This window comes from Gigantopelta aegis, chromosome 8 (assembly GCF_016097555.1).
Source record: "Gigantopelta aegis isolate Gae_Host chromosome 8, Gae_host_genome, whole genome shotgun sequence".
Lineage (NCBI taxonomy): Eukaryota > Metazoa > Mollusca > Gastropoda > Neomphalida > Peltospiridae > Gigantopelta > Gigantopelta aegis.
In genome coordinates, this window is record NC_054706.1 from 28,507,960 (window position 1) to 28,519,902 (window position 11,943).

Below are 11,943 nucleotides of genomic sequence, written 5' to 3' on the forward strand. Positions count from 1 at the left end.
TTTAAGTAGCGCATCGTTTGATCTTAGAATTCGATTATATTTTCCCAGCGCATGTTTTGATATTTAATTAGCGCATTTTTTAAATCTTAGATTCTGATGTTTTGATATTTAATTAGCGCATGTTTTGATCTTCGAATTGGATGATATTGTCTTAGCACATGTTTTGATCTTAGAATTGGATTAAACTGACACGGAGTTAATTTAATTAACCTAATCCCGTATATATTATGATGGTGACAAAAAAATACATAACCTGGGGGGGGCGGGATGGGGGGGGGGACGCCGTGGTAGGGTGCATATTTGGGTGCGGTAGGGCGTTGGCGGTTTTGGCCGGTAGGGAAGCCTGTTAGGAGGCCTCCCCCCCGGAACCCCCCCCCCCCCCCCCCCCCCCCCCGTGGAAATCCGGACTTACCGGAGTGGGCCTCCCGCCTGTTTGACCGCCGGATTGCCTGTGGCGCTGGGCTCCCCGCTTTACGAATCCTTTATCCTCCAGGGCCTAATTTAATAAAATAAAAATACATATATATATATATAAATATTATTAGTAACTAATTAATTATAGTATATACCCATTTGGAACTGCCCGATCGAAATTGTAATTAATTGCACCTACTAATTATATATTAAAATAATAGAATGTTATAAGGCTTTTTAATTATGGTGCTATTATTAATATGCGAGTAATAATATATAAATATGATAGGCCCCTATTTGTAACTGTTTTATTTTAATTATTTAAATTTTTAAGTGGTCATACCACATCAGGTAAAATTATCCCATGCACTCTTTTTATCCACCCCCCCCCCCCCCCTCCCGCCCCGGAATCGACAACTGGCGATGTCAGAGGCTGAGTCCGGGGTGGGCGTGCCTGAACCCTTGTCGATAGGGGCACGTAAATATAGTTGCCCGTTGCCCGTTCCATTCCATGACATAGCGATATGGCGAATATCCAAGTTCGTCTGACCTTCATTGAGAATATACGTGGTACTGAGCAACTGTACTTTCAGGGCTACAAATTTAGATCCAATAAGTCGCTTGGTGAGAAGACCTACTGGGAGTGCGTGGTACCCCACTGCACAGTTCGCGTGACCACTGCCAACAAGAATCTTCAGAATTATCCAGCACAGCAGCACAACCATGCACCCGTCCCCTTTCTGATGCTTGTTGACGCGTTTATGGCCAAACTTGTCAACCGGGCCAAGACAGAAACCACGCCGATTCCCAAGATATATGATGATGATGAGATTGCCAACCTGAGGAACCACCAGGTTGTTCCAGACGGACTTCTCGAAGAGATACCGCCTTTCACTGCCATGAAGACCATCATGTATCGGCAACGACACAAGACATTGCCCCGGCTACCAATTAATTGACGCCGTGTAGACACAAAAATACATACCGGTATTGTGGAATATTACCTGTCGCCCCTAGCATGGTAATGGACATGGTTTATTACTGTAAATAGTTCTGTAAAACAATTGATTAAGTAGACTTTTCCATCTAAAACTACAGAACTGACCAATTACGTAGACCCAAAGAAAAGAAAATTATCACTTCGGTATCGTTGGTTGTCGTTTTTGCTCCAGTGTAGCATATCTATAGGCCTAATAGCGTACATTTTTCCTTTGGATTATTTAACAGAGAAAAATACTATAATCCCATTTTGTTCCGTTAATGCAACTTGAAATATATTTAGTTTAATAGTTTATTATATTATTACGTCATTTATGCTGTTTTACAAGTCAGGTTGATCAAAGAGAAGCGCCTTGTCGAAAATTACTGCTTTTGTTTACACTGTACATACAGGAGATGGTCAGGAGCTGACGTCATTTCGCCCAAGCTATCCCACCAGACGTCACAAAAACGAAACAAAATGGCTGCCCCCAGTTAGCAGGAATAATCATGTTTTTTTATTAACTCTAAAATTACATGCTTTTCATTTGCTAAAGTGTCAGTATCTGTTGGTGGTCCGGGTATGCATCTTTCCAACACATAAGGCTCTTGTTTGAGTTGACCATACCTTTAAAAACACCAGGATGAACAAAAACACTTCGAATGTACGGAAATTGATCACATGATCTAAACCATAAAATCTAAGTAAAATATGATTTTTGTTATAAAAAACGACTATCATAGTCAAACATATGCCTTAGTGTTTAAAAACTAGGGTATGTCCCTTTAAAAAAACTACTTTTACTGAAAATGAAAAAAATTGATATATCGCGTTTTGCGCCTAAACTCTTCATATATATATCGAGTTAATTTTTAACTAACATTGTTACATTACCGTTATATATACATATCTTACATTTTCAGTGCAATCAAGGTATGTGATATTTTTCAGATCACATACAACTTTTGAGAATTTGATAACTTTGCAAATTAGATGTAAATTAGTCGAGGTCTCGGCACTAGGTTTATTGACATTTAAGCAAACGTACTTGGGTGACACTCCATGATTGACGTATGCATTTATAGTCATCAAATTAAAACATTTCAATGGAAATTTGACACTGAAAGTTGTCCAGCGTTCAGAAAACAAAAAAAACGTTAGGCATAACTTTATTTTGATGTAAGGATATCCAAAATGACGTCATTCAAGTTTGACGTCAATTCCATTCAAAAATACACCGCGCCACATATTCTTACGTCATTTGAATATCTAGTAATGGCGGACTGGAATTAAAGTTGCGTGTACAATTTACAAAAGCACGTTGTATTAAGCTTGAGCTTATATGATAAAGAGATTATTACCCTCGTGTATTTCGGTATCGTCAATATCATATATTAGGAATAAAAATAATGTATTATGCTCGCAAGCTGGTAATAACCATATATATATATATATATATATATATATATATATATATATATATATATATATATATATATATATATATATATATATATATATATATATATATATATATGTGTGTGTGTGTGTGTGTGTATATGTATGTATATGTATATGTCTATGTCTATATATATGTATATGTATATATATGTGTATGTATATATGTATGTATGTATGTATGTATGTCTGTCTGTATGTCTGTCTGTATGTATGTATGTATGTGTATATATATATATATATATATATATATATATATATATATATATATATATATATATACACACACACACACACATGTGTATATATATATATATATATATATATATATATATATATATATATATATATATATATATATATATATATATAAATACATACATATATACATATACTGTGTACAGTGTGTGTGTGAGAGAGAGAGAGAGAGAGAGAGAGAGAGAGAGAGAGAGAGAGAGAGAGAAAGATGAACAAATCTCCATATGGTAAAAAAGGAATATATGCCTAAAAAAAACCCACCCTATAATCTTACTAAATTATTTTTTAAAAGTATGGGATCTGCAACTTTTATATTTTACACCCATTACTATACGGGCATTTTCCACCATCAGTGAACATTTTAGGCCCATATGTAAAATTTTATTTAATTAAAATAGAAACGGATTCAAAATTGTGAGTAAAAAAAAGCGACGCCGCAGAGGACAATAAGTGCAATGAGTGTCGCATTTGTTTTACTTACAATTTTGAAATATCAAAGTTACTATATAAATACTTTTTTAAATACAAAATGTCCATATTCAATAGGATTATCGTTTTTCTTTTGAGGGTAGGGTGGGGACACCCCGATATAATGCTTATTTATTTTGAACTGTCATTTAAATATGTCAAGCTGACTTGCTTGTTTGTCTGTTTATTCTTTCGTTTGTTTGTTCCTTCCTCCCTTCATCCATTCATTCATTTACTTATTCGTTTATATGTGTGGTCCTTAATGTGTCCGACGCCATATAACCGAAAATAAAATGACTGCGTCTTTAAATAAAACATTTCCTTCCTTCCTTGTTATTACATACAAATTGGCAGAATTAATATTTGTCAAAAAAAAAAAAAAAAAAAGGATATCTTTTGATAGATTTATTTTTATTTTAATAAAATATTAAATAGACAGCTGTCGCAAATAAATTTTAAAATAACGTAGCTAGTCTTATAGGAATTTGCTTGGCCGCTGTCACGCGATGAACCGTGGCGATAACTGGTTTTGGTGTGACTGGGCCTTTAGGAAATGACATGCATCACTGATAGTGATGCATTAGCGCAGGTCTTTGTTCACCTTGCACTGTAGCCTAGATTACAGTTAAAGACGGGTTTATTTTAAAGAAGAGACCTATTTCGATCATGAATGTCGTATGGGTGTGTCCCTGCTTTGCTGTGGTTTTGCTAACTTCCATCGCGTCGTCTGTTAGGTATGAACCAAACTGGGAGTCGCTGGACAAGCGTCCCTTGCCACCATGGTACGACGAGGCAAAGATTGGAATATTTCTCCACTGGGGAGTCTTCTCTGTACCCAGCTTCGAATCGGCCTGGTTCGTCAAATTGTGGAAGGACGGAAGGCCATCCATCGTGAAGTTCATGAAAGACAACTACCGTCCAGGCTTCACATATGCAGATTTTGCCTCTCAATTCACCGCGGAATTCTACGATCCAGTCGAATGGGCACGCCTTTTTAGCAACTCTGGTGCAAGGTAAATTTATTATGCTGAGAGAGAGAGAGAGAGAGAGAGAGAGAGAGAGAGAGAGAGAGAGAGAGAGAGAGAGAGAGAGAGAGACGGGGCGGATCCAGCTTTTCTGATGGGGGGGGGGGGGGGGGTCCAAGACAAAAAGGGCACCATAACATTATGAAAAGGCACTATTGAAAAATTACACACGGTTCACATGGTCCATAATATAATAGTGCTACAACAGAGACGCTGGCACAAAATATATATATATTTTTTTTAAACTAGATAAATTTGTAAAAAACCTAAAATCCTAAATAAAAGGGGCACTTCTCAAACTTGAGGGGGTGGGTGGGGGGACCGGACACCTTGGACCCCCCGATCCGCCCCAGGACAGACAGAGAGAGACATAGGAGGAACTGAAGATTAAGTAATGTAGACCAACGTTCACTTGTAATGTACAATAAAGTACAAATATGTAATTTAAAACATGAGCAGCATGCAGTGAGCCTACGGATCTGTAATCAGCACTTTGTAAATCGAACCGCCGGTGAACATTCTGAGACTGAGTCTCACCTCACTATGCAAAAGGTCAAAGCAAGCAGATTATTAACGATAACAGGTATAGGCCTATAACTTTGGATTATGAACCAGTTCATGACGATCGAGATACTGAAAAGGCGGCCGGTCATTGTACAAACTGTAACTGATATCTCTCCGTCTCTCTCTGTCTCTGTGTGTGTGTGTGTGTGTGTGTGTGTGTGTCTGTGGTATCTGAGTTATTCTCTTATGGTAGCAAGACACTTGTTTTGAAGTGAACGAATTTAAGGATTTAAAATGTCTCAGATTATATGTTAGGTAGCGTACTAGCTAAGCCATCGGCTTCGGTGCTGTAATTGGTGTGCTATTTTCGCATTCCAATAATATATAATATAGCAAAATAGCACTTGGCAAATACATATAACTCTTTTAGTAGGGTGCCTACCACCATGGACGTATGGGGACTCTTTGATTTAGGGGGGCTGGAGGGGTTGATTTGCCCAAAATTTTCCCCAGATAAAAACTGCCCGAATTTTCCCCACTGTTTTCCCCGAATTTGCCCCCCCCCCCCCCCCCCCCGGTCGTACATATTTTATTTACGGTTATATGGCGTCAGACATATGGTTAAGGACCACACAGATTTTGGGAGGAAACCCGCTGTCGCCACTACATGGGTTACTCTTTCCAATTAGCAGCAAGGGATCTTTTTTTTGTGCTTCCCACAGGCAAGATAGCACAAACCATGGCCTTTGTTGAACCAGTTATGGATCACTGGTCGGTGTAAGTGGTTTACACCTACCCATTGAGCCTTGCGGAGCACTCACTCAGGGTTTGGAGTCGGTATCTGGATTAAAAATCCCATGTCTCGACTGGGATCCGAACCCAGTACCTAACAGCCTGCTGACCGATGGCCTAACCACTACGCCACCGAGGCCGATCGCTTTGCAATAAATAAAGAATTCATACAACGTATTAAAATTTGTCACTTTAGGAGGGTTGAGTTTCATGAATTTCACACAAAAATGTCAAATATCGCGTTTTCGTCAAAATCTTCAACACAACCACCATGTCTACAACATAGTAATTTTAACTGAACTGTCAATCTAGGGGTTTTCTTGACGGGATGCAACCCATCTCATCCCTTTAAGCTGTGCACACAAACGGCCTTAACGAGGCCACTCGATCGCGTGGACATATCGATCGGACTTTAAACTTTTAGATCTGCGTTCAAAATTTTATGTCGAAATTACTTCTTTTTTTTTAAATATTATTAAATAGTCCGATCCTCTCTTCTTTCTCTTATTTAATTTTGGACTGTCCTAAAATGCTCCAAATTATATAAATATTCGGCCGAGCAGTCAATTCTTTTTTATTTTTGGCTCGTAACCTTTTTAAAAAAAAAAAATATTTATTCTATTAACTTTTTTACTATTTGCTATTTTCAAAATTCTGCCCATTTTCAAATTCCCCCCCCCCCCCCCCCCCCCCCCCTCAATCCCGAGTCAGGCCACAGATTTTATTGGAGGTCGGACTCGGGATGGGCGTGTTCGAAACCCTAGTGGTATATGGGCACGTTAAACTAGTTATCATCATGAAGTTTGTGGTTGCTATGGTTATGAAAATGACCGTGGTAAATTACTCAAAAATCGAAAATTGTCTAAAAATTTCTTTCGCTATTTTTATTTATTTTTGAAATAATTTTATTTAAATTTACAAAAAAACAAATATTGTTTTCGTTATTTCCAAAAACGTCGATCCAAACTAAAATAATAACGGGAAAAAACCTACTCAGTCTCAAGACTGCTAGCTGTTTGTGGTATAGGCCCACGAAATGCACAGAACACACAACTCATCCACACCTTGCATCAGCAGCAATGGTACAGCCCACGCATGTCAGATGTTTACCGGACAAAAGACACACAAAAAACACCTTCGTGTCGTTTATAAGATAAAAATTACAAATATTACACATTTAGCATAATCTACAATCAATCCCAAAGTCATAAGAGCCCATAAAATCGAGAAATTGATACATTTGTTTACAAACTTTGACGTTTTCATTAAGTTCGCAACAGCAAACATATAGAGTGCGCATGCGCTGAGAGTAAGAAAGTTCGTAAACTTCACTTTTTTCAATTAAAAAATGACAGATTATAATCTGCACCAATCAAAAAAATATTTACACTGATAGCTCGGCAAGTATCTCAGGCATTAATTGGCTAGCGAACTGGGATGAAACCGCCTCCTGTCAAAATACTTGACACGGGGAATCCCTTCGAGTCCCCGATTTTAGCAGGGAATCCACAAGCTTTTCCATTAGGAATGAAATTTAAACGATTTAAAAACATGAAAAATGACGGTGGAAAAATCAATCAGAAAAATATAACAAAACTATTTTCGGGTAGAAAAATGGTTAAAGTTTTCCATATTCTGAGAGAACTGACTCGCGATCGTCGTTTTATTAAAATCAAAATGGTGTTGACAGTGAAAAAGCCTGTGTTAAAACGTTACTTAACCATTGAATTTAATTAGGTCAGCGCTCAGTGAGCAAACTTCTTCTAATAGTAATGGAAAGAGGGCCTATGCGCCATTTCAAACAAACGAAAATCCGAAACACAGGAAATCAAATCAAATCAAATAATTTATTTATATATGAATCGTATAAACATGGCATGGTATACATTGGACAACATACATAATTAGAATATAAAATGGTAAGATCAGACACAGTAATAATAATGATGACAATGATTATATACGTGTAATAGTTATACATGTACACGTAAATGTGTGCAGTGTCACTGAGTGTGTATACGTGTTTATTCAAGTTGGTGTTGTAGTAGAGGGTCTGGTAAGTTCATTTTGCCTATGGTTGAAATAGTTATATTGATATTAACTTTAAAAACATTTTAACCCGTGAAAAAGTTCACTTCAGCCAGATGTTTGATAACCTTAATCGATGGGGTGTGTGTCGGGGGGGGGGGGGGGGGGAGGGGGCGTATCCGCTAACCGAGCACCTGTGATTTAGTCTAGTCAGCTTTTCGAAAACACCACGAAGATGGGCGAGGTGTTCCGAATGTGTCACCCGGAACAATTCGGCTATCATCGGAATATACGAGGTGTTCGAATGTGTACGTGATTGTTTTTTCCTGGTCACGTGATATTTGTTTGCAAAATGTCTACTGTTATTTTCTTCGTACTGCTTGGACTTTGTGTTTTCGCACACCTTTCAGTTTCAGCAGTTAAATATGAACCTAATTGGAAATCGTTAGACTCAAGGCCTCTTCCTTCATGGTACGATGAAGCAAAAATAGGAATCTTTTTGCACTGGGGAGTGTTTTCTGTACCTAGTTACCTGAGTGCGTGGTTTGTTGAACTGTGGAGAGAGAAAAATCTGGACGTTCTTCTCTTCATGAGAAAAAACTATCGCCCAGGCTTCACTTACGCTGACTTTGCTTCTCAGTTCACAGCAGAGTTTTACGATCCCGTGGAGTGGGCGAAACTATTTGAAGCGTCTGGTGCCAGGTGAGATTTACAATGGTGCCGATCCAGGTGCGCACTCCACCATTTTACAAGGTTTCTAGACGTTTCGTACCCAAACCCGTTCGTACCATACCGTTTCGTAACCACTAGCATACCAGTTCGTAACCAATTAAATAATGTCATACATTACACCTAACATTAATATATTTTTTAAATATACAATTATAATGTTATATTACAAACATATTGTAACATTTAGCAAAAAATGTGTTGTAATAATAACGCAGTATCTTTTATAAGCATTAAATGAGCAATTATGTGATGTGCATCACTGAAGCATGCCATTTCGTAACCAAAAAGCATACCTTTTCGTAGCCAAAAAGCATACCTTTTCGTAGCCAAAGAGCAATGTTATAAACCCATTTAATATTTGATTGTATTAACCCGTGTAATAACGGTATGCAAATTTCATGTCATATGCAAATTTAAAAGTTCATAATACTACTTTCACCTGTCAATAATTGAAGGACTCGGTGCTAAATAGGGAATAAGTCAGGTTTTGAGAAATATACCAACATAAGTTTTTATTAATTTCACATTTACCTTTACCATAAAATGATTGTATGAATGTACTGGGTTTCAATATCTCTATATATAATTTTGTTAATATTACTATGTTTGTAAATATTATTATGTTTGTACATAAAATGTTTTTTGTCATGTAAAAAAAAAAATGTTATGTGTTTGAAATATATCAACAAATAAGCTGACTTCGCTTGACATGATTCTTCGTGACAATTTCTAATCGCTAATTATTAAAATGCAGTTGGCTTGGATTTTTGTTGTTTTGTTTTTCATTAAATAACATGTACAAATATGGGTACGAACTGGTATGCCGATGTTCCTCTGGTTACGAACTGGTATGCCTTTGGGTACGAACCGGTATGGTACGAAACGGTATGGTTACGAAATGACCTGGTACCATTTTACACTGCAATAAATTGAATACATTATAATTTGATAAATTATTGAATTATATTCAATTCGAAACAAAGACATGTAAGTCCATTCGGCCTATTTACAGTCCAGTAGCGCAGTGACACATATTTTAGAATACTCTACTGTCCGAACCGAAATGTTAACAACTACAAAAAATTGCTCTCCTACCTTTATTTTTCGTTAGATTTTACTCACATTTTGTCCTAACAGAAATCTAGGAACAACCATTGCAATGACACAGATTCCACATACTAGATAATAACCATGTCACCAATATCGACATCGCTGAGATCGCATAGGGCAAAAAGCATGTAATTTTGTGCCGGCTGCCATTTTGACTTTTTATGGAATATTCTCCAAGAGGGGTAAAAGGATATAACTTAATCTAGCAACATCATAACATGTTATGATATAAAAGCAAACGTGATGACGTCATATTAATTTTTGTAATTATTTTTTTGTTTAAATATACCACTAAATATCACTGATTTTATATTAATTATGTCACATACTTTGGAGGCTTTCATCCCTCTTGCAGAGTATTCCATAAAAAAGCAAAATGGCAGACGGCAGAAAACTGCATGTATTTTGCCCTATGCTATCTCAGCAAAGTCGATACTGGCGACATCGTTACAGTCTCATATGTGGAATCTGTGTCACTGTAATGGGTTTTTTCACAACGTGTGTGTGGACAAAATGATGTAACAGTAATTAAAGGTAGGAGAGTACATTTTTTGTAGTTGTTAACATTTTGGTTTGGACTTTAGGTGTCCCTTTTGAAGGTTGACCCCTTCTTAAGAAAAAAATATGCATCTATAAAAGTATTCTTCTTTAAATAAAAAAAAAAATATATAAAAAAAAAAATATATATATATATATTGTATACGCAAAAATATTTGCAAATAAAATATACTGCGAACACGTTGACAGCACTGCAAATTTAATTACACACGCAGTTATTTCCGATTTAGTATAATTTTTATGGATACAAAAAAAACAAGCAGTCAGGGGTACCTGTTAAATTTATACCGAGTTTTGTATGCACTTTGTCTTTACCACCAAATTATCCACACGGTAACGTGGTTCTGTAAACCTGCATGGTCACGTGGATTTGATTGAAGTGACACACAGTTGGGTGTAAGTCTGTTGTTACGTAATCTCAGTTTTGTTTGGTTTCTTTGTAACCTTGGGTGTAAGTTTGTGGGTACCATCAATAATTATAAGTTATTTCTTTTGATATTTGTGTTTTTCACTTTTCTGTATCGCATGTGCATGTTCCATCGATAACATGTCTTATCAGACATACATACAACATTGACGTCTCGCTGACAGCATGGTAACATGTCCAAGTGTGTGCGTGAAATTGTCATTGAAAAGAGTTTGGCAAATTAAATATGGGTAATTTTGATTTTATTATTGGGGGACACGGTTGCGAAAATGTAAAATGAAAGCCTGATTGCAAATTATTTTAGCCGTGAAAATATTTGTGTATACAGTAATTAAAAAAAGGATAATATCATGGGTGCACCAGTTTTGGTGAGCATAAGTATTGAGTTCTAAAGCATATCAATATTTATAAACCAGGGCTTCTAGATTATGGTAGCCCAACTCTCATGGCTAGTGATATTCAGTGTTGGGCTAGTAAATAACTACTATTGCCATGCCTGACGGCTAGTGAAAGGTTTGTGGTCAAATGTTACAGTTAAAACTTAAGTCTATTTTGTAAATATGACAGGGAACATTTTATTCAGTATTGTGTCACAATTTGCTACGCAAGTTTCAGAAATCGCTACACAATTTTACAACATTAAACAGTAGGCTAGTTGCTAATAAATTTTCAACTCCCTAGAAATATCGCTAATCATGATTTTGAAAACAAAATGTTCCCTGTAGTAATATCCTTCTCCCACCTCATCCCCCCCAGTGTTAGTGTTTTTAAGCTCTAGCTTCGTCTTTAAGTGACATACATGTATCTGATAATTACTATTATTTAGTAACATTGTATTAACTTAAAGTAAAGTAGGGCTAGTGAATTTTTAATTGTGGCTAGTGAATTTTTTTAATCACTGATTTCATGGCTATAGTGGATTTTAATGATTTTTTTTTTTAGAAGCAGACGGTTGTTATTCAAATACCTACCGTTTTATCAGTATTTCTACACTTCACATGAGCACTAAACTGGCCGAGTTTAACGAACATACAATCAAAATCTATAGCATAAAGCTTGAGAAAGTGCCAACGTATCTAGATAAAAATTTTTTTTGCCGAAATGTGGTATTTTTAACAAAATATCAGTTATTACGTGCAATTTTTCGCCAAAATAAAAATAAAATTTGCCATTTGTTTTTTAGTTTTTAG

At 36.4% G+C, this 11,943-nt stretch overlaps 2 protein-coding genes across 2 annotated transcripts in view; both read left to right on the forward strand.

The window, feature by feature from the left end:
• The first annotated feature begins 4,155 nt into the window (after positions 1 to 4,155).
• LOC121379330 (tissue alpha-L-fucosidase-like) lies at positions 4,156 to 8,702 on the forward strand. Its single transcript, XM_041507901.1, has 2 exons — positions 4,156 to 4,590; positions 8,567 to 8,702. Exons 1-2 carry the CDS (start codon positions 4,244 to 4,246, stop codon positions 8,685 to 8,687), a joined length of 468 nt encoding a protein of 155 aa, XP_041363835.1. The 5' UTR covers positions 4,156 to 4,243; the 3' UTR covers positions 8,688 to 8,702.
• A 3,152-nt stretch (positions 8,703 to 11,854) lies between these two features.
• Positions 11,855 to 11,943, forward strand: part of LOC121379601 (STAM-binding protein-like) — a 17,591-nt gene continuing 17,502 nt past the window's right edge. Inside the window, exon 1 of the mRNA XM_041508249.1 lies at positions 11,855 to 11,859. Within this exon, the coding sequence (XP_041364183.1) occupies positions 11,855 to 11,859 (5 nt within the window). The remainder of the gene's footprint in view (positions 11,860 to 11,943) is intronic.